This window comes from Rhinopithecus roxellana, chromosome 5 (genome assembly GCF_007565055.1).
Source record: "Rhinopithecus roxellana isolate Shanxi Qingling chromosome 5, ASM756505v1, whole genome shotgun sequence".
Taxonomy (NCBI): Eukaryota; Metazoa; Chordata; class Mammalia; order Primates; family Cercopithecidae; genus Rhinopithecus; species Rhinopithecus roxellana.
This window is the reverse complement of record NC_044553.1, coordinates 161561532-161587070: the sequence shown is the minus strand read 5'-3', so window position 1 is coordinate 161587070 and position 25539 is coordinate 161561532. Positions and strand designations below refer to the sequence as shown.

Sequence of the window (25539 nt, the reverse complement as noted above, 5' to 3'; positions counted from 1 at the left end):
ACTTGGTTGCCCAGGCTGGTCTCCCAACTCCGGGGCTCAAGCTGTCCTCCTACCTCGGCCTCCCAAAGTGCTCAGATTACAGGCGTGAGCCAGCACACTGGGCCCAGAATAACTGCTTTAAAGTGAATAACTCAGTGACATTTAGTACATCCACAGAGATGCACAGTCACCACCTCTTTCTCATTCAGAAACATTTCCACTCTAGCTGGGCGCCATGGTTCACGCCTGTAGTGCCAGCTACTAGTGAAGCTGCGGTGGAAGGATCGCCTGAGGAGCTCAGGGCCAGCCTGGGCAGTGCAGTGAGATCTTGTCTCTAAAACATAATAAAAAAGACATTTTCATCATTTCAGAATAAACCCCCTGCCCTTTAAGCACTCTCCCTGTCCCTCCCTCCCGTCGGCACCTGGGCTGCCAGTCGTGTTCTGTGATTTCGCCGTTGTGGACATTTTGTAGAAATGCAGTGCCCGGCCTTTCTTATAGAAATGTGTTTTGACCTTTTGTGCCTAGCTTTCGCTTGGCATGCTATTTTTGTGGCTCACCCCCGTTGTAGCATGTATCGGTGTTGGCATTTGTGTTGCTAAATAATATTCTCTCGTATGGGTAGACCATGGTTTGTTTTCCCATTCTTCCCCTGATGCACATTTGGGCTGTCTCTGTCCTTCACCTGTTGTGAGTGGTGCTGCTGTGAACACGAGTGTGCACATATGTGTTTGAGTGCCTGTTTTCACATTCAGGTTCATACCTGTGAGTGGGATTGCTGGATTTCTGTGGTCATTCTGTTTAACTTTTTGAAGAACCACCAAATTGTTTTCTGCAGCAGTTGTACCATTTTAGATTTCCACCAGCAATGTGAGCGTTCTCATGTCTCCACATCCTCACCAATACTTGTTCTTGTTTTTCTTCTTTTTAATAGTCATCCTAGTGGCTTTGAAGTAGTACCTGATTGTGGTTTTGATTTGCATTCCCTAAAGGCTTATGTTGAACATCTTTTCATATGCTTGTTGGCCATTTCCATACCTTCTTTAGAGAACTGTCTACTCAAGGCCTTTGCCCATTTTTGAAATGGGTGGTTGGTCCTTTTGTGGCTGGGTTGTAGGAGCTCCTGGTGTGTTCTGAATACCAGTCTCTTGTGAGAGATGTCATGTGCAGGTGTCTTCTCTTGTTCTATAGGTTGTCATTTACATTCCTCATCATTAATGCCTTTTTTTATTTTTCTTTGAGACAGAGTCTCACTCTGTTGCCTAGACTGGAGTGCAGTGGCGCTGTCTTGGCTCACGGCAACCTCCGTCTCCTGGGTTCAAGTGATTCTCATGCCTCAGCCTCTCAAGTAGCTGGGATCACAGGTGCCCGCCCCTATACCTGGCTGATTTTTGTATTTTTAGTGGAGGCGGGGTTTCACCATGTTGGCCAGGCTGGTCTCAAACTCCTGACCTCAAATGATCCACCCACTTTGGCCTCCCAAAGTGCTGGGATTACAGGTTTGAGCCACTGTACCCAACCTAGTACAGCCATCTTAACAATATTTTTACTCCATGAACATGGGGTGTGTTCCATTTGTTTAAGCTATTTTTTTCAGCAATGTTTTGTAATTTATAGTGTACAGATTTTTCACTTCTCTGGTTAAAGTATTCCTAGCTATTCTTTTGGATGCTATTGTAAATTGAATTTTTTTTTTCAGTTTCCTTTTCAGTGTGTTCATTTCTGGTGTATAGAAATACAACTGACTTGTATGTGTTGATCTTAAACCCTATAACTTTGCTGAATGTATTAGTTTTTTGTGGATTCTTTTCTTTGGGATTTTCTATGTGTATAATCATGTCATCTGCAAACAGAGATAGTTTTTACTTCCTTTCTAACTTGGAATCCTTTTTCTTTTTCTTCCCTGATTGCTCTGGCTAGAACTTTAGTCACATGTTGAATAGCAGTGGTGAGAGCAGGCATCCTTGTCTTATTGCTGATCTTTTTTTTTTTTTTTTTTTTTTTTTTTTGAGATGGAGTCTCACTCTGTCATTCAGGCTGGAGTGCAGTCATGTAATCTCGGTTCACTGCAAGCTCTGCCTTCTGGGTTCACGCCATTATCCTGCCTTAGCCTCCCAAGTAGCTGGGACTACAGGTGCCTTCCACCATGCCTGGCTAATTTTTTTTTTGTATTTTTAGTAGAGACAGGGTTTCACCGTGTTAGGATGGTCTCGATCTCCCGACCTCGTGATCTGCCCATCTCAGCCTCCCAAAGTGCTGGGATTACAGGTGTGAGCCGCCACACCCGGACCATTGCTGATCTTAGGGGATAAATTTGTCAGTCACCATTGAGTATGGTTAGCTGTTTTATTTTGTTGAGGAAGTTCCCCTCTATTCCTAGTGCTTTTCTCAGGAAAGAGTGTCGTGTTTGTGACTTTGACTGCTTGGTTGCAAGTGCACGCCACTGCGCCCAGCTGATTTTTGGTTTTTGTTTGTTTGTTTGTTTGAGATGGAGTCTCGCTCTGTCACCCAGGCTGGAGTGCAGTGGTGCGATCTTGGCTCACTGCAAGCTCCGCCTCCCAGGTTCATACCATTCTCCTGCCTCAGCCTCCCCAGCAGCTGGGACTACAGGCACATGCCGCCACGCCCGGCTAATTTTTTCTATTTTTGGTAGAGATGGGGTTTCACCGTATTAACCAGGATGGTCTCAATCTCCTGACCTTGTGATCTACCCACCTCAGCCCCCCAAAGTGCTGGGATTACAGGTGTGAGCCACAGCACGCGGCCTGATTTTTATATTTTCAGTAGAGATGGGGTTTTACCATGTTGGCAAGGCTGATCTCAAACTCCTGACCTCAAGTGCAATCCACCCACCTTGGCCTCCCAAAGTGCTGGGATTACAGGCGGGAGCCACCATATCCGGCCCCATCTGGTTTCTTCAGTACAGAGTTGCTGTCTTTTGTAATGATAATTACCATGTTATTTTTGAGTGGGGTTAGACATCAGTTTGTGACTCTCACCAGCAAGCCTAAGGCCCCCACGAATTGCTGGTGTAGAGCGTATGTGTTCTCATAACACGAAAGGAGAAGCAGTTGCCACAGCCGTCCCTGAGCGGACATTTGCGTCCAGCTGGGCACGTGGGCCTCCCCAGCCGAGGGCAGCGGTGCTCACCCTGCCCTCTTCCTGTTCACAGCCTGATTCGGACTCCACCAAACACTCAACTCCATCGAATAGCTCCAACCCCAGCGGCCCACCGAGCCCCAACTCCCCCCACAGGAGCCAGCTCCCCCTTGAAGGCCTGGAGCAGCCGGCCTGTGACACCTGAAGCCGCCGGCTCGCCGCAGGGGCCCGGGAGCTGTGGATGGCCTCCAGCATCAGTGCCAAGACTGAGCGGGCCTCTAGTGTTGTCCAAGGAAATGTAGAATCACTTTGTAGATATGGAGATGAAGAAGACAAATCTTTATTATAATATTGATCAGTTTTATGCCGCATTGTTCGTGGCAGTAGACCACATCTGTTCGTCTGCACAGCTATGAGGCGACACTGTTCCGTCTGCACATGAAGGACCCCCATACAGCCTCTCTCCCACCCCTGACAACCCGAGAAGGCGTGTGGGGCCCTGCCAACGCCACTTCCTCAGCAGAAACCCGTCATGACGCGGCTGCTTCGGAAGCAGACATCTGGGGACACAGCCTCAGTACCCAGTCTTTTCCCTAGTTCCTGAAACTTCCCTAGCACCTTAGGAGAATAGTAGGAGATCATATAGCATTCCCAGTGTCACTAGAATTTTGAAGACAGAGGAAAGTGGAGGTTAGTTTGTGGCCTTTTTTTCATTTAGCCATTGGAGTCAGCTGCAGAAGTCCTGCTGACCACTTAGTCATGGACAGAGGCCCAGGACCAGTGACACCCTGCGTCCCTGTGTGCGTTAAGTTCATTCTGGGTCGCAGCCATGAAGTGTCACCAGTATCTCCTACTGTGAAGTCAGCTGTGCTCTCCGCTTTCCACTCGCTTCCACGGCTTCCGCCTCCTGCCATAAAACCAGCGAGTGTCGTGGTGCAGGCAGGCCCTGTGGCCTGCTGGGCTGAGAGGAGTCAGAGCCCCAGGGCGCCATGAAGCAGCCACTGGAAAACCCCCCACCGCCCCCCACCCACCAGTCCTGCCCCTGCATGGAGCCCCCGTGGTTAGTAGCCCGTATGATCACGTAGACCCACCCAACACACTCCTGCACACTGGCCCTGGCCCACGGCGCAGCAATGCCCTGCGTGTGGATTTCACCTCACCCTTCTTTGTACCAGATGTTGAGTGACCAGCTCTGTGGCCCTGTGTCGTCAGAGGCTTGTGATTAACTGTGGTGGCAGACACAGCTTGTCCACAGCTTGGGTCAGGCTTCCCCTGTCCTCCCACCGGTCGGCTGCTTGGCAAGGCTGTTCAGGACGTGCACTTCCCCAAGTCAGCACTGAGTGGCCCAGCACCGCCTAGCCCTGCCACCCCACTGCCCTCCTGGGCCTTCTGCTGGATGGGCACCTGGGGGGTTCTGGTTTTTACTTTTTTAATGTAAGTCTGAGTCTTTGTAATTATTGAATCGTGAGAACATTTTTGAACAATTTACCTGTCAATAAAGCAGAAGACGGCAGTTTTAAAGTTCCCAGTGGTCCGTCTGGATGTGATAGCGTGTCACCCGTGTGGGTGTGAGAGCGTGCCGCCCGTGTGTCCGGGTGTGAGGGCGTGTCGCCCGTGTGTCTGGGTGTGATGGCGTGTCGCCCGTGTGTCTGGGTGTGATAACATGTAACCCGTGTGTCTGGGCCCCAGAAGTGCCTGGGCTCCAAAAGGCAGTGAAGCTTCACCTTACCAGCAGAAGCTATTCTGGGTAACTCACTCGGAGGTCACACAAAAGGTTGCTGTTGGTGTATTCAGTCTGAGCAGAGGGCATCCTTGGGGCAGGAGTGAAGGGTGGGAGGAAGGCGGCGTGCCTGTGAGCCCCAGCCAGGCAGCGCCAGGGCCCCAGGAGGGAGCTGCCCGGGAGGGTCTTTATGTCCACGTCCATACATGCTAACCCCGCCAGCAGCCCCAAGGGACAGGATGGGGCAGGCCAGAGGCCCCAGGAAGAGGCAGGAGCTCTTGGGGAGGCCTGGGTCAGGGTGAGTGGTCCCTGGTTGAGAGGTTGCTCAGAGTCAGTTTCCCGAGTTATGCACGCAGTTGGCATGCCTTTGCCACTCACTGAGACCTAGTTGTCCTTGGTAGGATAAGGGCAGTGCCGGCCCCTGCAGAAGAGTGCGGACTGGGGAGGAGACTGCAAGCCAGGGCAGGCAGCCCAGCACTCAGCGGGGCCACTTGGGACCTTGCAGCTCTGTGCCAGGCAGCATGGCCTGGGCTGCTGCTGCAGCAAGCAGCTCCCCTGGAAGCCCAGAGCATCTCTCCTTCCATAGTCCACACCAGGGGTAGGTCCCTGCCAGCACAGTCGCATCTATGAGTGGGGTGAGCAGCGGGCGGCAGGTGATGTCCGGTTAGCTCAGGCTTGCTCTCCAGTTTGCACCTGACACTAAAGAAAATTGTGGCTGAAAAGTGCCTGTGGGAGTGTCGGCCACTTTTTTAAATGCAAGATGGTAGCTGTTGGAGCACACGCGTGAACTGTGGTGGTCACTCAGCGGGACACCGCACAGCACCCAGAGTGACACTTTCCAACCACAACACAGACGCACCTGGCAGCATGGCGCCCTGATCTGGGTTACAGCATGTGTCCTGGTGGCTAAGCTGGGCCCTTGGGCAGAAGATTCCGAGTGGGGGCCAGGCCCTGACTGGGGATGCCGGTGACATCTCCAGCCCCAGATACTGGTTTCACAGAAGTGGTCACTGTGCCACAGTTGCAGCTGCACACATAGGGTCAGGCCCTTGTCTGTCAGTGCAGTGGTACACGTTTGCACATGGGTGACCCCATATGATCTGCCTTCGCAGTGTGACGCATCCAGCAACTTGGTGCCAGGAGGGGTGCCCACCCCTTTTCCATCCGCCCCACCAGGCATAGCCTTTGGCTCCCTCCACCCCTTGCCTCTCTCCCACTCCTCCCTCCAGCTCCTCACCCTCCCTCCAATGGAAGGCGGGGGAAGACCCCCCTCCTAGTCCTGGGTTCACCTTCACAGACCCCAGCCTCTGGCCGCCCAGGTGGTGACCAGCGCTGCCTCCAGCAGTAGCCAGCTAGACCCTTCCCATGTCCACCGGGTGCGACTGGGGCGCAAGACTGGGTTCCCAGTCCTCATGGGCGGGGCCAGGGGCGGCATGTCCAGGCTGAAGCAGGTGCAGGAAACACCTTTATTGAGTAAGGCCACCCTGTCCTTGGCTTCCGGAGGAGGGGGTAAGGAAGGGGAGGTTTGGGGGCTGGACGAGGGGGTGGCTAGCCCCCAGATCGACTGGGATCGGGGAGGTTCTGGGGCCAGAGGGGGTGGGGAGCCCCAAGTTTGACTGTCAGGCGGCCGTTCAGGCCTCGGCCTCAGCCCCGGCGAACAGCGGGTTAACGAAGTAACTGTGGCTCGTGCTGTCTGCGGCAGCCTTCGGAACCAGGCTGAGCGGTCGCGGCAGGGGCTGCGGGGTGACAGGGTCAGACGGCGTTCAGGGTCCTGGCCCCAAGGAGGCCCCAGTCCACCCTCCAGCCCGCTCACCAGCTCCTCGGAGGCCTTCACATCGAACACCGGGTTGTGGAATCCGGGGGGCGCCCCGGCCGGGGCCGCCTCCTGGCGCCTCCTCCACCTGAGTGCGTATTAGGGACGTAGCGTGAGCCCCTCGGGGCAACCCCCAGCCCCCCCCCAGCCACCTCCCCCCCCCCCTCCGGGTACCTCAGCCTCCCCGCGCGGCGCAGCAGCGGCGGCGCCAACAGCAGGACCAGCAGCGCCAGCAGCAGCGCAGCCGCCACGCCTCCCGCCAGCCCAGCCGCGGAACTGTCCCAGACATGTGCGCCCGACTCCCGCATGGTCGCCTCCAGGACGCCGAGGGCCTCGCCTGCGACGGAGGGGTCGGCTCAGCCTTCCCCGCGGCGGGGCGAGGAGCGGCAGGGAGCGACCGGGCGGGCGCGGTTACCGTGCTCGGCGACGTCCGCCAGGAGGGCCCGGGCCAGCCGCCCGGCGCCGCCCGTCTCGGGCCCGGTCTCCACCAGCACCACCTGGATCTCCGTATTGGCCTCGCGGAGCAGGGGCGAGCGTGGCACCTTGGACACGGCCACCTGCAGCCCGTGGTACTGAGGCTGGGGAGGGGGACGGGGTTGGTTTGACTCAGCCCCCCGCCCTCCCCGAGCCTACGGGGACATTAAGGGCAGAGGCAGATAGTGGGCAGGTGGGCGGCCGCAGGGGCCCTGCTGAAGGGGCGTCCTAGGCGGAGGCGGTAGGGCTGGGATCGGGAATCCCCTCAGCTGCCCGCGCGGCCCCATTACCAGGCCCAGGAAGGTGTCCAGTATCCTCGCCCGGTACCGCTCCAGGTCAAATGCGGGACCGTGGGTCAGCAACACAACAGCTCCTGCGGCGGGAGGGCAGGGGTCAGCGCCGTGGGTCTGGACCCGGCAGGAAACTGAGGCAGGGGGCGAACGAGGTCCTCCAGGCCTTCCCAGCAAGCAGGGCCCAGCTGGGGCGCTCACCACAGAGGTCACAGCACTGCCCCTGGGGTCGGAGGGCACCATGGCAGGCGGCCTGGGGGCAGCGGCCGCCCAGGGACTGGAGCAGATCCGCGCAGATCCACGGCTGCGCCTGGTGCGAGGGGCAGTGGTCAGCGCGGAGGGCCAGAGCGGACCGCAGCGAGAAGGGCGATGCGTCGGAGAGGCAAGCCGGCGAGAGACCGTGGGAGCGCGGCAGCCCTGTCCCGGGCACAGTCCCGACCCTCGCGCGGCCCCCAAGACTCCACTGCGGCCTCGCTCACCTCCGCGTTGCCGCAGACGCAGCCCGACGGGTCCGCGCAGTCTTCGGGGCCCACGCTCAGAGCGCCCGGCCCGTGGAAGCGTAGGCGGCCCGCGCGGGACGCCAGGAAAGCAGCCAGGTCCTCGTCGCGCGTGAACGTCTGCGGGCAGCCGGGTCCCCACCGGAGCCAGCCCCAGGAAGAGACATCACCTGAGTGCTCAGACCCAACGTGTGCAGACCAGCAGGGGCGGGGGCAGGTCGGGGCGGGCCGAGGCGGGGAGATGGGACCCGAGCCTCCCTCCCCGCAGTGCTCACCCGGCCCAGAGCCGAGATGCTGCGGACACGCACGGGGCTAGCGCCAGGGCGGAGCCCCACGCGGAAGGAGGCACTGGGCGGAAAGAAGACGTCGTCGTGACGGCAGGGCACGCGCTCGGCGTCCACGGAGAAGAGACCAGGTGCCTCGTCCCCGGAGCGCCACAGGTGCGGGTCATGCCAGGAGAAGCGGTCAGAGTCGCGGAAGACCGCAGGGTCGCCTGAGCGGGGGCGCATCCCTGAGCTCCACGGAACAAGCTTCGCACCACACCACGCCACGCTTCTGAGCACGACCCCCCAAGCCCCGCTTCGGGACACTTCCGCTATTCCCTAAACCCCGCCCCGGGAGGGACGCCCTCCCTCCAGTCCTCGCCCCCTCGACACGCCTTCCCTCCGGGCCAGCCCCCGGACGCGCCTTCCCCCAGTCCCCGCCCCTAGGCACGCCCTCCCTCCAGTCCCCGCCCCCGGACGCACCACTCTCCAGCCCCGCCCCGGACACGCCTTCCCTCCAGTCCCCGTCCCCGGACGCACCACTCTCCAGCCCCGCCCCGGACACGCCTTCCCTCCAGTCCCCGCCCCTGGACACGCCTTCCCTCCAGTCCCCGCCCCTGGGCACGCCTTCCCTCCAGTCCCCGCCCTGGATACGCCCTCTTCCCGTTTCCGCCCCTGAACACGCCCTTCCAGAGCCCCGCCCCTGCCCGACAGCCTCACCCGCGCCACAGTCCGGGTGCGAGCCCACGTCTGAGACGCCGAATCCGGCTCCTGAAGCCAGGACGAGTTCCCCATCCAGCGGCAGGAGCTGCAAGAGAAACTGGCTAAGGCAGTGCCACGCGGGGGTCCAGGCCTGCTCCGCGCCCACCCCGCCCCCAGGCCCCTGGACGAGAAGCGAGCTCCTGTCCACAGAAGTGGCCCAGGCGAGCTCAGGCCCGGGGTCCTCGGCCTGGCTGAGGCTGGCAGAGGAGGAGGATCTGGCCTGGGAAAGATGGGGCCGCGTGTGCAAGTCCCCGAGGCGGGCACAGCCCAGTGTCCTGTACCTGAGCTGGAGGTCTCACAGGCCAGGGGCAGAGCCCCAACCCGGGGGCGAGACGGAGCCGTGGGGAGTCTAGTGCAGAGGTGACTCTGGCCAGGGCCTGTCGCCTCCGCCATAGCCCCCTGAGAACGTGCACAGGCCCAGGGCTCCCAGTTCAAACGTTGCCCGGCCCCTGGGGAGTCTGGTGTGTGAGGCAGGGAGGGAAGGAGGGGAGGGAGGGAGAGGCTGCATCTGGGGGCCAGGGGTGCAGGAGGAGGCAGGGAGTGTAGCGGGGCAGTGGAGTTGCCCCTGCTTTTTCTTAGGCCTGGTGTGGGCCATGCAGCTCCCTCACCCCAGAAGTGGGGCCACAGCCCAGGCTTCGGGTGTCAGCAGAAATATGGGGGTCTGACCGGCCGCCCCTCCCTCCCCATCTCCTCCAAGTGCCAGGACCTCGGCTTCCTGTCTTCTTGCTTCTGCGCTTCTCTTTCAGGGGCTGAGGGTGAGCGCTGGGCCAGGGCAACCCTTGGTGCCAGGTTATGAGGGGCTCAGCACAGCAGGGCATGCCCATCCAGGGCAGGGCCCACTCTTCGGCCCTGCACCTGAGCAAGAGGCCAACACCCCCAGCGGCGTGAGGTCACACTTCAGTTCCGTGCACACCTGAGTGTGCGGCACTGCCAGCAGGGCAAGTCCACCCACAGATGCAGAGGCGGAGCCATAGGCACAGGAATGTGTCACAGCACAAAGCACCTCAGGAACAGGGAGAGGTTCCCAGGAGGAAGCATACCAAGAACACCTTTTCTTAAAGAACGAAGGGGAAAAATATAAACGTAAAAATGCTAATAGTTGAACAGACAAGCACAGTAGGTAAGGCCAGGAGTTTGAGATCAGCCTGGTGAGGAACATAGTGCGACTCCGTCTCTACAAAAAATTTAAAAATAAAAAGAGGATATCATTTTTAAATATAGGGCAACATTCATAATAGAAACCAAACTTAAGGCCAGGAGCTGTGGCTCATGTCTGTAATCCCAACACTTTGGAAGGCCAAAGAGGGCATATCACTTGAGCCCAGGAGTTCAAGACCAGCCTGGCCAACATAGTGAGACCCCCATCTCTACAAAAACTACAGAAATTAGCCGGCCGTGATGGCACAAGCCTGTAGTACCAGCTACTTGGGAGGCTGAGGTGAGAGGATTGTTTGAGCCCAGGGAGGTCAAGGCTGCAGTGAGCCGTGATCGCGCCATTGCACTCCAGCACTCCAGCCTGGGCAACAGAGTGAGACCCTGTCTCAAAAAACCAAACTTGGCAGAGCTCAGTGGCTCACGCCTGTAATCCCAGCACTTTGGGAGGCTGAGGCGGGCAGATCACGAGGTCAGGAGATTTACACCATCCTGGTTAACTCGGTGAAACCCCGTCTCTACTAAAAATACAAAAAAATCAGCCGGGCGTGGTGGTGGGCGCCTGTAGTCCCAGCTACTCAGGAGGCTGAGGCAGGAAAATGAGGTGAACCCGGGAGGCGGAGCTTGCAGTGAGTGGAGATCGCACCACTGCACTCCAGCCTGGGTGACAGAGCAAGACTCCGTCTCAAAAAAAAAACAAAAAAAAAAAAAAAAAAACCAAACTTAACAAAGTATTGATGAATTAACCAGTACAATATAAAACCTCTACAGGGAACACTTTAAGGTGCTAACGAGGACATGGATGACCTGAAATATTTGGAGACGTCATCTATGCTCTTGAATGGATGGCTTGACAGCATAAGGCTGTTATTTATCCCAATCAAAATTCCTGTAGTCTCAGCTACTTGGGAGGCTGAGGCAGGAGAATCGCTTGAACCCGGGAGGCAGAGGTTGCAGTGAGCAGAGATCACGCTACTGCACTCCAGCCTGGGTGACAGAGCAAGACTCCATCTAAAAAAATAATAATAATAATAATCCAGGGTGTTTTTTGTTTTTTGTTTTTTGTTTTGGTGGTGGTAGTGGTGGTAGTTGGTACCTGGCAAACCTATTCTACAATTTATCTGCAACAATGAGATCCACAAAGAACCTTGGAGCAGGAGTGAAGGGGATGGATATTAAGCCATCCCACAGAGCCACAGTGTGGACAGTGTAGGGTCGGCAAAGCGGCCTGTGGACTTGAAGACTGTGGCTCAGAGAGACCCACAATGCCCAGGCACACGCTGGATTCCAGCAATGCTGGAAGAAAAGGGCAAGGCGGAGGACATTGGAAGCTGGGCTCACTCTAAGGAGAGAAACAGAGCAGGACCCCTCGCTGGTGCACATGCCCCATAGGTACCCAGTCGATTACCACTGTGACTGAGGAGCAGATGGGATTCTCAAACGAAACACAAAAAAACACAGTTCTAAGGTAAGGGGTTTTGCATTAGGTCGATTAAAATGAGGGTTTCTGTTCAGCACAGGACACTGCAGGCAAGTCCACAGTGAGCAGACTTGCAAAGCCTCCAGCCAAGGCAGGGGGATGGGTGGAAGACAGGAGACTCCCCCAACAAGAAAGCAGGCAAAGGGTAGAAATGGGAGGAAGGGCAAGGAAAAGGAAAATCGCAGGGAGGGATGCTCCCAACCAGAGAATTACAAAGTAAAGCATTCATGTGCACGGCCTGTTACTCGGGCACCATCTAGGCAGATGGACGACACTGGGAGTCAGGGGTGTGGAGGGGATGGGGGTGCTCAGGCGGCTCTGGGTGAATTTGGCCTTTGCAGGCTGGGACCCCAGGGCCACTGTCCCCTGCCCCTGCACTGTTCCCACCAGCCAATGGATGATCAATGAATGAATTATTGAATAGATGAATCAATGAATGGAGTGTTGCCTCCTTTCAAAGCCCAAGTGCTTCCAATGAGATCGTGAAAGTAAGGAGGCCGGCAGGGGAGGGGAGTAGGGGGAAATCCATGCCCTGGAACCCCCACCCCGGCCTGACTCCTCTGCCCACAGATCCCTCATCAGCTCCCAGTGCCCCCCTCAACCAGGCTGCCTGGTTGCCAAGGTTATGCGTGGGCTTTGGGGGCGGGGCCATAAGGGGCAACTGCCTCCCTCTCCCTGCCCTCCTCCCATTTCCCGGGCAGGAACGTCATCATCTTGCTGTGGGTGCCCTGCCCAGTGCCTGGCGGCTTTTGGGTTAAGGTAGCTTTGGAAAACCTGAAGGAATGAATCAAGCAGCCCTGGGGTGGAAATGAGGCTCGAGATCCCTGAGGCTGCATGGGGCAGGAGTGGGCCAGGCCGAGGCCACTGAGCCGTCCCCCCGACCTGCACACGCAGGGACCCTCAGGCCTGGACCCCACATCTGGAGCCGACACCCCGACCCAGCTCACCAGTGACCCTCACCCAGGAGTGACTGAGCTGGCAGAGGTGCAGGTGACAGGATGAGGACACAGCCCAGGAGTGACTGTGAAGGGGCTGGAAGGAAGCTTTTGCCCAGAGACTTGGCCTGTGGGCCCCACAGTCACCCTGGAAGCTGGTGGGCTGTCGCTGCAATGGGACAGTGGCCACTGAGGATACTCAGCCGAGCGGGGGGGCTGTGTGCCAGTGAAGCCGTATTTACTGTTGCTGAGGTGTGAATGTCATATACTTTTCAAGTGCCACAAAAGATTGTTCTTTTTTCTCCACTGATTACAAAGTGTAAAAACCATTCCTTGCTCCAGCCGTAGGGGCTGCATTTGGTCTGTAACTCGCTGAACTCCACCTTAAACAAGGAAATTGGCTTATTTCTCTGGGGGCCTTACCAGAGCCTTTAATATGTGATAAATTTCCAGGCAAGTGCAGGCTGCAGTGTTTCCCAAACTTACCTGCTCATGGAACCTGCTTTCCTCCCAGTTGCCATCATTTTCTTGGAGTGTTGTGTGAAGCAGTTTGAGAAAAAGGTCCCAACCTTTTTGGCACCAGGGACCAGTTTTGTGGAAGACAGTTCTTCCATGAACCGATGGGGGTGGGGAAGGTTTCAGGATTAAGCTGTCTCATCTCAGATGTCAGGCACTTAAGGAGTGAACACCCACCCAGGTCCCTCGCTGGCACAGTGACAATAGGGGTCCCTAGGAGAATCTGATCTGAAGGGTGGTAGAGTGAAGGCAGGAGTGGGCTCACTTCTTGCTGGGTGGCTGCTTCCTAACAGGCCAGGGATCCGGATGGTGGGTAGAGGTGGGGTGTTGGGGACCCTAGTGTTCTAAAGGTGGAGCTTTAGGCACCAGGACAGGGCAAGACTTTGGGGGAAGGGCGTGGAGCGGGCACTTCCTGGGAAGACCACCCACTGCTGGGTACCAGAAGGGCTGTGGGGATGGGGCGCCTCCCACCCCTCCAAGGACACAGCCTGGATGAGACCATGAGACCAGGCTCCCCTAGGTTCTCCCCCACCCCCTGCCTCCTAGATTATTCTCCAGAGGCCAAAGTCCGAGTCCCGCAGCGCCTCCGTGCTGGTGGGGGCCGCCTTCGAGACACAGAAGTCCCTGAAGGAGCTTGGGAGACTCCGGGAACCCCCAGCCCAGTGGCAGCAGCAGCCTGGCCTTACCATGTCTGAGACGGCATGACCTTCTCCCACCAGGACTGACACCATCTGCAGGAAGAAGCTGCGTCAGTCCAGCCCGGAGCAGCCCCCACCTGGGCCACGCGGTCCCGGGGGTCCAGGCCCATCACCGACCCCGTCGGGGCTCCCAGGCACCTTGTCCGCCGGGAACTCGACGGCGGCGCCGGCGCACGGGGTGCGGTTCTGGCTCCAGTTGGCTGCGACCTCGAAGTCCGTGTTGGGGACCCAGAGTTTGGAGGCTGCATGGGTCAGTGCTGGGGAGGAGGCGACTGAGTACCTGCCGTTCCCGCCGGGATGCTCCCTCCTCAGGGAAGGCCACCCACCAGAAGGTCCGCGCGGGTCACCCGGGACGCATAGGAACCCCATCCCCGGGGCCCAGACCCAGGCCCTGGGCCCTCCAGGCCAGACTGTGGGCGCCCTGCCCGGGCGCTCTCCGACGGACTTATACTGTATCTGCAGAGCCCGCTCAAACGTGCCCTACAGGACGCCTGCCTAGATCGCCTCCCGGCAGTGCCCCCAGTTTGCCTGGCGCTGGAACAGAGGAGAGGGTTGCTAAGGACAGTGACAACCGGGGCATGGAGGAGGACGGGGCAGCGCAGACCTCTTCCTGGGCCTTGGAATCAGGAAGGCTTCCCGGAGAAGTCCTACCTGGGCCGGGAAGGGCTGCGACAGAGCGCACCCCGGTATGAGAAGAAAGAACGGGCTGGGGGCGGCGGGACCCGCTCAGGCCGGCCCCGAACGGGGTGGGTGGGGTAGTCGTGAGGGAGCCGCGACGGGTTTAGGGAAGGGGCGCCAGGGACACGCGCCGGCCTGGTGTGAGGGCGGGGGAGGGCTCAGTGCCCCCTTGCGGACCGGGAAACTGAGGCAGTCTGCCAAGCCCCGCAGGCGCACACTCGCTGCTCTCAGCAGGTTCTGGGGACCGCGCCCACTTCGCAGACAGAAAAACCGCGAAGGCAGGAGCCACCGGAGGCCGGGGCTGGCGGAGGCTCCCGAACCCCCGCCTCTCCTTTCCCGCGCCGCCAGATGCACTGGCCGCGCACTCCTGGGCCGCGCACTCCTGGGCCGCGCACTCCTGGGCCGCGCACTCCTGGGCCGCGCACTCCTGGGCCGCGCACTCCTGGGCCGCGCACTCGCCCGACCAGGGAGGCCAGCTCGAGTTTCACGCCCCCGCCCCCAAAGCCCTGGCTGCCCACTCCTCGGAAGATCTTCACCCTCCAGATCTATAGCGACCTCGGCCCTGGGTCCTGACAGACCCGCTGCCGTCCTGGGCCCTGGCCCGCACCTTTGTGGCCCCGGCTCACCGCAGAGCTGCAGCCACAGCAGGACCCGGCCCAGGGCGCCCATCTCGCCTCTGCTCCTTGCGCCCGACCAGGAGACTTTGCCCCACTGGACCCACGTGACCAGGCAGGTCGGGTGGGGGCACCGGGTCCGTTACACATTTACCTCCAGACCCGCCCAGGGCCGACTCTTCAGGCCCTTGGGAGGCACCTTCTCAGCCTCTCCTTACACGCCCCTCCAGGGCCTGAACACCTCAGGTTCTCAGGAAGAAGGGCAAGGAAGAAGGGCTTGGCGGGACTAACCGACCCGGTAAAATGGGTGTCTTGCCGGGAGGGGGAATAAAAGACCTCTGAATTCACCCCTTTCTCTGTCCTGTGTGCCGCTAGGGCTGAGCCTAGTCCGCTCACCATTGTGACTGGGTGTCCACTTCTCCACACAGTGCCCCCCTCCCATGGGTTGCAGATGGTGGTTGGATGATAGAAGGAAGATACTGGATGGAACATGGTATGTGGATGGTATACGAGGGTGGATTGTGGATGGTGGTGGAGAGTAGTGGATGGTGAGTAGGGGACAGCTGATGGACAGCAGCATTGATGGTGCACGGTGTAGGGCATATGGATGCGTGGCAGGTGAATGGTGAATGGTTGACGGGGTGGATGATGAGTGATAGAGGGTGGATGGGTGATGAATGGATGGATGAGGATGGTGAGTGACAAATGAATGAATGGCCAGGTGCGGTGGCTCATGCCTGTAATCCCAGCACTTTGGGAGGCTGAGGAGGGCGGATCACGAGGTCAGGAGATCGAGACTATCCTGGCTAACACGGTGAAACCCCATCTCTACTAAAAAAAAAAAAAATACAAGAATTTAGCCGGGCGTGCTAGCAGGTGCCTATAGTCCCAGCTACTCGGGAGGCTGAGGCAGGAGAATGGCATGAATCCAGGAAGAGGAGCTTGCAGTGAGCTGAGATTGCGCCACTGCACTCCAGCCTGGGCCACAGAGTGAAACTCCATCTCAAACAAACAAGCAAAAAAAAAAAAAAAAAAGAAAAGAAAAGAAAAATTAATGGATGGTAATCAGGGAATGGTGGATGGAGAATGGCATAAGTGGATACATGGCCAGCAGGTAGATCATAAAGAGTGGGTGTTGGCCGGGTGCGGTGGCTCATGCCTGTAACCCCAACACTTTGGGAAGCCAAGGCGAGCAGATCACCTGAGGTCGGGAGTTCGAGACCAGCCTGACCAACATGGAGAAACCCCATCTCTACTAAAAATACAAAATTAGCTGGGCGTGGTGGCACACGTCTGTAATCCCCACTACTCTGAAGGCTAAGGCAGAAAAATCGCTTGAACCCGGAAGGTGGAGGTTGTGGTGAGCAGAGATCACGCCATTGCACTCAAGCCTGGGCAACAAGAGTGAAACCCCATCTCCAAAAAAAAAAAGTGGGTATTAAATGGTGGATGTTTGGTGAGTGATGAATGCTGAATGGATGGATGGTGGATGGTGAGTAGGTAGATGGTAGATGGATAGATGGTGGATGATGGTTGCATAAATGGTGAATTGTGGATGGAGATGGATGGATGGATGGTGGATAGTGAATAGATAGTGGATAGTGGATAATGGGTGGATAGCGGATGGTGGACGGGATAGTAAATGGAGGGGTAATGGATGGTAGATAAATAGATAATGGATAAATGGTGGATGATGGATGGTAGGTGGATGGTGGTTGGTGGGTGGTGGATAGTGAACAAGTTAATGGAGATGGTGAATATTGAGTGGATGGATGGGTGGCAGATGGTAGATAGTGGATGATAGATGGTGGATGGTGGATGGTGGGTGGTGGATGGTGGGTGGATGGAAGGATGCATGGTGAATGAATGAATGGTGGATGGTGAATAGGTGGATGGCGGATGGTGGATGTGAATGGTGATGGATGGGTGGTGGATGAATGGATGGCTGAATGGCTAATGGTGGATGGCAGATTGTGGGTAAGTGGATGGTGGATGGATGGATGGTGGATGGTAGATAGTGGATGAGAGATGATAGATGAATGGTGGATGGCGGATGAATGGATGGCGAATGGGTGAATGGATATATGGATGGGAGGATGGATGGATGGTGGATGGTGGGTGACTGAATGATGGGTGGGTGGTGGATGAATGGATGGTGGATAAATGAATGGCTGAATGGCTAATGGTGGATGGCAGATTGTGGGTAAGTGGATGGTGGATGGATGGATGGTGGATGGTAGATAGTGGATGAGAGATGATAGATGAATGGTGGATGGTGGATGAGTGGATGGCGAATGGGTGAATGGACACATGGATGGGAGGGTGGATGGATGGTGGATGGTGGATGACTGAATGATGGGTGGATGGTGGCTGAATGGATGGTGGATGGTGGATGTGCGAATGGATGGGTGGATGGATGAATGAACGATGGATGAGTGAATTGTGGATGATGGATGAATGGATGGTGGATATGTGGATGGGTAGATGGACGGATGAATAGATGGATGGTGGAGAAAGGATGGTGGATGAGTGAATGGTGAATGTGTGGATGGCTGGTGGATGAATGGATGGATGGTAGGTGGTAGATGGGTGGATGGTGAATGTGTGGATGGATAGATGGTGAATGGATGGATAGTGGGAGTGGGTGGTGGATGGATGAATGGTAGATAGATGGATGGTGGACGTATGCATGAATAGATGGTGGGTAAATGAATGGTGAATGAGTGGGTGGTAGATGGATGGGTGGTGAATGAGTGGATGATGGATAGGTGAATGGATGGATGGAGGATGGGTGAATGATGGATGGATAAGTGGGTAGATTGGTGGATAGAAGGATGTTGGATGATGGATGGTAGATAGATGGAAGGTAATGGTGGATGGTGAATGACGGATGGATGGGTGGTGCGTTATGAATGGTGGATGATGGGTGGTGGATTGACAGAGGATAGTATTTTGTAGAAGGACAGTTGATCAATAGACAGATGATGGATAGTAGATGAAAGTAGATAGTTGGCTGGGCGCAGTGGCTCACTCCTGTAACCCCAGCACTTTAGGAGGCTGAGGATGGAGGATTATTTGAAGTCAGGAGTTCAAGACCAGCATGGACAACATGGTGAAACCTTGTCTCTACTAAAAATACAAAAATTAGCCGAATGTGATGGTGCACACTTGTAATCCCAACTACTCAGGAGGCTGGGGCCGAATTGCTTCAACCCGGGAGGTGGAGGTTGCAGTGAGCCGAGATTGTGCCACTGCACTCCAGCCTGGGCGACAGAGTGAGACTCTGTCAAAAATAAATAAATAAATAAAGATGGTTGATTGTGAATGGTGAGTGGGTAAGTGTATGGATGGTAGCTCACAGACGGTGAATGTTATTGGTGGATAGATGGATAGAAGAGTGATTGTGGAAGAATGGTTGATGGATGGTAGTTGAATAAAGGAGAATGGGGGAAAGGGCAGATGGTGGCAAAATGAATCATGGTTGCATAGTGGATGGTTGACGGGTGAAATAGAAATTGTAGCTGTTGAATGGATGTGTACGTATGGATAGTTTGCTGCAATGGATGGTGGGTGAGAGAAAGTTGTGGATTTTGGATGGTGAAAGGTTGTAGATGGATGTTGGACAAGACCAAATGGAGGGATGGATTGACGGTGGATGAATAATGGGGAATGAATTTTACATGACGTGTGAATGGATAGCAGCTAGAGAGATAGTAGGTAGGTGGATGAGAGTACAGGAGTTACTGGATGTAAATAAATGGGTGGGTGGACAGAGCATGGTGGATGAATTGTGAATGAATGTGGGCTAGGTGATGGATACATGATTGATAGGGGGTTGGGGGAATGGGTCTGCAGTGGATACTTGGATCTGCATCATACACATTGGAATGGCTGGGTGGTGAGTGAATGGAGGATGGACTTGTGGGTGATGGGAGGCAGAGAGGTAGAAAGATGAACAGCAAATAGATTGTCCATGATGTTTGGATGATTTGATGATGGGGAGATGGGTTTCTGGGAGGGTGGTGAATTGGTCATTAGGGGATTACTGGTGGAGAGATGGATGGTGTGCCTTGTGGACTGGGGAGACACTGGTTGTGGCTGATGGAAGGGGAGAATGGTGGATGGTTACACTGGGTTCCAATGGCAGGATGGTTGATGAGTGACTAGGGGAGGGTGCAGGAAGGGTGGATGGTGGAGGTGGGTGTGTAGGCAGAGGACTGAGGGTGAAAGGGAAACTACTCAGTCTTGGAGACTTCTAGGACCTTCCACCCTCCAGGCCATCCTGCTGTTTCCTGCACCCCCACCCTTCACCTGCAGACCCTGCCATGAGCACCCCTTTGCTTGGCCTGGTATTTGCATCTTTCATGATAGGCTACCTCCGGGGAGGAAGGAGCTGCCACTGGGGGGAGCTCTGCTTCTTTTTGTGTCTCAGGTGGGCGCCTTGCCTCAACATCTCTAATACCACCAACGTTGCCCCTTACCCTGGAGGGATCACCTTGAGCAGAGGCCCCTGTGCTCAGTGGCTCTGTGGTGCTGGCCCAGCCTAGGACTACGAGGGTAGGTCCTCGCGATCCTGGAGTTTGGCTGGCCCCTTGCTGGACTCACAGGTCCTCAATCAGGAACAAACAGGATATTTTGGGGTCACATCTGTTTTGCCCCTTGTCTTGCTTCTCAGTGGGAAGGAGGCAGTTTGATTGATTGGGCTGTGTTGGGCTTCATGTCTGGCTCTGCCCCCCACCCCCACCTCCATCATAAATGCAGAGAGCCAGGTGAGGCTCAGCAAACTTCACCCCTGGGGCTCAGGGCCACAGTCAAGCCTGAAAGGGCCCAGAGGCTGGGGCTACTTCTCCTTATGGTGGGACCTCAGGGGAGTGCAGAGGGCTGGATGGCCAGGACTTGGAGGAGCAATGGAGCGTCTTTGACCAATGCTGCCCCACCTGGGCAGGCCATTCCTAGATTGTGCTGTGTGGAGAGGGTAGTGAGGCCACTTGGCTTCCTAGTCAGGGGAGGCTTCCTGAAGGAGGTGGCATTAAAATGAGACAGGAAGGATGAGATCACAGCTGCAGCCACAGTGAGGAGTTTGAATTGAAGGTGGCAGACCAGAGCGGGCTGGGGCTGGCTGGGTGGGGTACTGGGATCCATCTCTCTTGCCCTGAGTAGCAGCTGGAGGTGGGTCCAGCAGTCAGAGGGTGGCCCAGCGAGTTCACACGAGACAGCAGATAGGCACCAGGGCACTGGGCAGACAAGCGGTACCAGAACGACTCACGTGCAAAGATGTGAGTTGAGGAATGCCTGAGACCACACTGCAGGTGCCATGTGTGCACAGAAAGCCCTTGAGCATATGCACAGGTGCCCCTGGTACTCAGGCACACAGGGGGGCACACGCTTGCAAATGGCTCAGAACCTCAGCAGGGAGTCGGAGAAATGCAAAGCCCCCGAGTTTTCTCCAATGAAGAGAACCTCTCACGGCCCAACTGCTTCAGCTAAGGCTGCATCTAGAGGCTGTCTCAGTCACTTGGTCCCTGTGTCTGTCTCCGTTATGGCTGGCGGCCCTCCTGTGTGGGTTTCCCTGTGTGCACACCTGGCAAGGAAGGTGTCTTGGGAGAGTGAGACTCACCACCTCCTTGACCAGGCCATGGCAGTAGGGTCCCAGTGAGGTCTGATTGGTTCCTGTCTCCAACTCTGCACCAATTACTGTAGCCCGAGGTTGCTGTGCTGATTGGCCACCCTGGCTCACAGCCTCCCCTGAGGTGTGGGGGCAGCAAGAGTGACAACCCTGCCTCCTGCACATGGCAGGGCCAGGGAAAAGGTGGGGTGGGTCTGGGACATCAGCAAGCCAGGGGAAGAGCCCACCAAGGCCTCGGGACACGAACATGAGGGAGGTTTTGAGGGAGCCAAGAAGACCCACTGCGGTGGCTGGTGCCTGTGGTCCTGGCGCCCCAGAGGCTGAGGCAGGAGGACTGCTTGAGCCCAGGAAGTTGAAGCTGCAGTGAACTGCGATTACCCCAGCCTGGGCAACAGAGCAAGACCTCATGTATTTTTTTTTTTTTTTTTTTTTTTTTTTTAAAGGAAGGCGGCTGGGCATAGTGGCTCACACCTGTAATCCCAGCACTTTGGGAGGCCAAGGCAGGCAGATCACCTGAGGTCAGGAGTTTGAGATCAGCCTGGCCAACATGGTGAAACCCTGTCTCTACTAAAAATACAAAAATTAGCTGGGCTTGGTGATGGGCGCCTGTAATCCCAGCTACTCGGGAGGCTGAGGCAGGAGATTTGCTGGAACCCAGGAGGCAGAGGTTGCAGTGAGCCAAGCTTGTGCCACAGCACTCCAGCCTGGGCGACAGAGCGAGATCTGTCTCACAAAAAAGGAAGGCAAGAGGCAGGAGAGAAGGGGAGAGAGAGCAGGTGAGGCCAGGGGGCTTGCTGAGAGCAGCTGGTGCTGGGATGGGTTGGATATAACTCAGAGGGAAGCCCAGGAGGGTGTGGACCGGGGGTCTCCACCTCGCTTGGATAGGGCTGGGCCTGCTGCCTGTCTGCTGGGGTGCACGACAGGCGGGGCCCCCCTGGTGGCCTCTAGCAGTGGTCAGACAAGTCCTGGGCCCGTCCAGGACTCCAATGCTGTATGAGGCTGCACAATTCACTTCACCTCCATTCCATTCGTCACCTGCAGAGCAAGGGTGGCAGTGCCCATCTCACAGGGCACAGGGGCCCAGTGCCCCTTCAGGCTGTAGCCCTGGCCTGTGGGGAGGTAGGGGAGCAGGAGCACCAGGAGACGAGAGCTCAACCCCGGAGGCACCGTTGGTCGCTTCTCCATCCATGGACAATGGGAGGAGGAGGACATCAGGGTATTGGGGAGCTGAGGGTCTCAGGAGTACCAGCTGGGAAGCTGCCCCTGAGTGACTTGCTTCAACCCCACCCCAGGTGGGGAGGGCTCTGCAAGACCCAGACCAGGGTCCAGCCACTGCTGCCTCCACCTCCACTCCTCCTTCTGCACGGAGAGTTAATCTGCCCCTGCGCTGTATGGAGGGGAAGGTTGTCAGGTGTTCGCTGGCCTCTGGGTCAAGAGGAGCCCCCGCTGGCAGTCAAGGTCACTGACTTGGTACTCAAAAACCCTTACTGTCCCTCCTTGGGCAGAGTGCCCGCAAGGTTGGCCAGACCAGGACATGAGTGGCTGTGACCCCGGCTGGGTATGTGGAGCCCGAGCGTGGCTGGTGGAGAGCAGTTACCCAGCACGAGGTGACCAGCGAGAGCTGTGCCAAGCAGGCCGCCTGAGATGGAGCTGGGCCCACGGGTGCTGAGGAATGGCTGGGACCACACTGCAGGTGCCGTGTGTGCACAGAAGGCCCTTGACCATATGCACAGGTGCCCCCGGCCCTCAAGCACACATGGGGACACATGCTTGCAAATGGCTCAGAACCTCAGCAGGGAGTCGGAGAACTGTGGAGCCCCAAGTGCCACAGGGGCCAGGGAGGTGGCGGGGAGCCAAGTGCCGGTGCCGGCAGTCCTCCGAGCTGAAAGGCTGCAGGCTAGGGTGCAGGGCCCAGCCAGGGAAGGCACAGCCACCCTCCCCAAGGTCCAAGGTCCCTCGCAGGGGTGTTTCCTGTGGGCGATGGCCTGTCCATGTGGAGTGCTCACATGTGGCCTCTCGGGTGGACACCAGCATCATCTCCCTTTGGCATGAAGCAGAGGCGCTGGGTATGCGCTTGTGTGAGCTGCGCCCCTGGCTCCTAGACCCCGCCCAGCAGGTGCCAGCCCTCTTTCTGCCCTGTCCCCAGATCTGGGCCCCTTTGGCTCCCCGGGGTCTGGGCAGGGGGTTCTGAGCTCTGCCCTGGGAGGCTACCCTGGAGCCTGGGGGTCCCTGGGGACTGAGCCCACTGAAAGCTGTGGTCTGAGTGGAGGAAGTAGGTTGGGACAGCCCCACAGGCGTCTTTCCCCTCCACCTTTTAACTTCTAATCAAGTAACTCCGCACAGGACCAAGTCCCCCGAGCAGCACTGAGGCACTGAAAGGATCCAGACACCAGGCCTGGTCTCCAGCCTCCAAGTGATCTGTGGCTGCAGGGTCAAGGCAGAGGCTTTAATGATGACCTTGAAAATTAAAAAAATTAAAAAATATTAAAAGCATAGGCAGGCTGGGCGTGGTGGCTCACACCTGTAATCTCAGCACTTTGGGAGGCCGAGGCAGGCGTATCATGAGGTCAGGAGATGGAGACCATCTTGGCTAACACGGTGAAACCCCGTCTCTACTGAAAATACAAAAAGTTAGCAGGGCGTGGTGGCGGCGCCTGTAGTCCCAGCGGCTCAGAGGCTGAGGCAGGAGAATGGCATGGGCCCAGGAGGCGGAGCTTGCAGTGAGCCAAGATAGCGCCACTGCACTCCAGCCTGGGTGACAGAGCGAGACTTTGTCAAATAAATAAATAAATAAATAAATAAACAAATAAATAAAAGCACAGGCAGCACGGACACCTCTCCTGCACAGCCCTTTGGTTCTTCTGGTCTTTTAACAAGAAATTGTTGATTTTAGGGTTAGATTATACAACTGCTCATTTTCAGAAAACTGAAAACCCCCTGGACTTCAATTCAGAATCAAATTTCTAGGCTTCCACCCATGTGGCTCCACTGGTGTCCTGCAGGGCTTGTGGCCCGGTCCGAGTGCCGCTGTCTCCCAAAGGACTGCAGGGCAGTGTGGGGAGGGTGTGCAGCCTGATCCAGCCCAGCGGCCGAGCCCCGGCCTCCTCCCCAGGCCTTGCTTTCCTTATCAAAACTCCAGATCACCAGCCTCCCACCAAGCACTGTCCACCTTCAGTCCAGACTCTGCCCTGGTTCGGTTGCCTGGTTGGCTCCCGGGTGTGGGGGCTGCTGCAGGGCAGAGCCAGGGCCACAGGGGAGCTGTGGCTGAGGGGTCTGAGTGCGTGCATCCCTGCTCCACACCACTCCCATTCCAGCATCACTCATCTGGGCCAGAACAGAGCAGCCCCCTGAGCTGAGCAGAGGCAGGCGAGGGCCACAACCCCCTCCTTCCCTAGGCCTAGAGGGTGACACCCCTGGTTCCCAACTCCCTGCAAGATCTGGGCTGCCCCTAGCAGGACGGAGCCACGTGATGGCCTGGTGTGCACCTGAGGGCTGGACTCAGTCCCTCCATCCCCCTTGAGGTCTGGACGTCAGGCTGGAGGTAGGGAATCCCTGCCCAAGGAGCAGCTCAGAAGCTCCCACTCCTCCCCCCGGTCGTTTCTTGCTGCATGACCTGAGGCCGGCTCTGCAGATGTTCCCGCTAGCTGCCCTCAGCCCAGGCCAGTCCAGCAGGTCTTGGGGTTTGCCGTCCATCTACTCTCCTGTAGGACTCCCAGAGGGTGCAAGAATCCAGGTCGGGTGCAGTGGCGCACGCCTGTAATCCCAGCACTTTGAGAGGCCGAGGCGGGGGGATCACCTGAGCTCAGGAGGTCAGGACCACCCTGGGCAACATGGCAAAACCCCGTCTCTACTAAAAATACAAAAATCAGCCCGGCATGGTGGCATGCGCCTGTGGTCCCAGCTACTCAGGAGACTGAGGTGGGAGGATCACTTGAGCCTGAGAGGTTGAGGCTGCAGTGAGCCGAGATCACACCACTGCACTCTAGCCTGGGTGACAGAGAGAGACCCTGTCTCAAAAAAAAAAAAAAAAAAAAAAAAAAAGGGAGGTCAAGGCGGGCAATCACTGAGGTCGCAAGTTTGAGATCAGCCTGACCAACAGGTAGAAACCCCGTCTCTACTAAAAATACAAAAACTTAGCCGGGCGTGGTGGCAGATGCCTGTAATCCCAGCTATTTGGGAGGCTGAGGCAGGAGAATCGCTTGAAGCCAGGAGGCAGAAGTTGTGGTGAGTCGAGATTGCGCCATTGCACTCCAGCCTGGGCGAGAAGAGCGAAACTCTGTCTCAAAAACAGAAAAAAAAAAAAAAAAAAAGGATCCAGTTTCTGTAATCCTCAAGCCAGCCCCCTCCAGCTGACACTCCTCGTTCGTCGGTACATGGTGCTGGCTGTCCTAGCCGTCCTATCCCTGGCCCAGCTCACACTTGCGGTTAGCGGTGACACCTGCACACTGCCTGGTCTCCATAGGTGTCCTGGTGTCAAGGCTGCAGTAGGACCCTGGGCTTGAGGGCACAGGGAAGATGGATGGAGCTCAGGCCCCCACCATATGGGTGTGAAGATTTGGGACCCCCAGATGGAAGGACCGGTAAGGCTGTCCTGGGGCAGCTCCCGAGAGCCAAGGTACCACAGGTTCCCCATCGTGTGTGGGGTGGAGGCTGCCGGTCCCAGGATTCCAGCGCCCCACTACTGCCACCAGCCAGGGCACAGCAGGGGTGGTGTGGGCCTGCAAAGAGGGCAGTGCTGGTGCTGGGTGGGCAAGGGACCCTCAGGAGAGGCCCTGAGACCTTGAGGGAGGACCCTGGGGAGCTGCTCCTAGGACTACTCCTTCCTGCTCAGTGGGCCACATGTGGGGGGCCGATGGCATCTGTTCTGGATGTGGCCCCAAGCAGTGCCCTTAAGGATGGGGAGGGACTGAGCAGGGTGCTGTGGTGGCTGCAGCGGACCCTGG

General features: G+C 57.1%; 2 protein-coding genes across 5 annotated transcripts in view; one reads left to right on the top strand and one right to left on the bottom strand.

Annotated features, from left to right (window-relative positions):
* The window catches only part of CDC42BPB (CDC42 binding protein kinase beta), a 134019-nt gene extending 129417 nt beyond the window's left edge, over window positions 1-4602 (top strand). For 2 of the 3 annotated variants that reach the window (XR_004057395.1, XM_010353708.2), the window contains exon 37: window positions 3152-4602. Coding sequence is in view for 2 of the 3 variants with exons in the window: in XM_010353708.2 (XP_010352010.2) it covers window positions 3152-3283 (132 nt within the window). In the remaining variant the exon portion in view is untranslated. The remainder of the gene's footprint in view (window positions 1-3151) is intronic. The other variant, XM_030931068.1, reaches the window with a different exon arrangement.
* AMN (amnion associated transmembrane protein) lies at window positions 3397-15243 on the bottom strand. 2 transcript variants are annotated; one of them, XM_030931084.1, is made up of 12 exons: window positions 14983-15238; window positions 13817-13935; window positions 13667-13711; window positions 8856-8943; window positions 8148-8365; window positions 7855-7992; window positions 7577-7685; window positions 7376-7458; window positions 7027-7189; window positions 6786-6948; window positions 6612-6699; window positions 3397-6534 (listed from the first exon to the last, which is right to left on the bottom strand). In XM_030931084.1, exons 1-12 carry the CDS (start codon window positions 15023-15025, stop codon window positions 6430-6432), a joined length of 1362 nt encoding a protein of 453 aa, XP_030786944.1. In that variant the 5' UTR covers window positions 15026-15238; the 3' UTR covers window positions 3397-6429. The 2 variants fall into 2 exon arrangements, with proteins under 2 accessions (XP_030786944.1, XP_030786945.1); XM_030931085.1 differs by lacking the exon at window positions 6786-6948 and having other exon boundaries at window positions 14983-15243.
* Window positions 15244-25539: the final 10296 nt, after the last annotated feature.

Bases quoted from the DNA above. Each gene is read 5' to 3' on its own strand.
- AMN (XM_030931084.1), bottom strand. From the start codon at position 15,025: ATGGGCGCCCTGGGCCGGGTCCTGCTGTGGCTGCAGCTCTGCG. The intron at 7,993-8,147 runs GTGAGCACTGCG...GGCTGCCCGCAG, and splicing joins GCATCTCGGCTCTGGGCCGG to ACGTTCACGCGCGACGAGGA. The intron at 7,686-7,854 runs GTGAGCGAGGCC...CCCTCGCACCAG, and splicing joins GCGTCTGCGGCAACGCGGAG to GCGCAGCCGTGGATCTGCGC.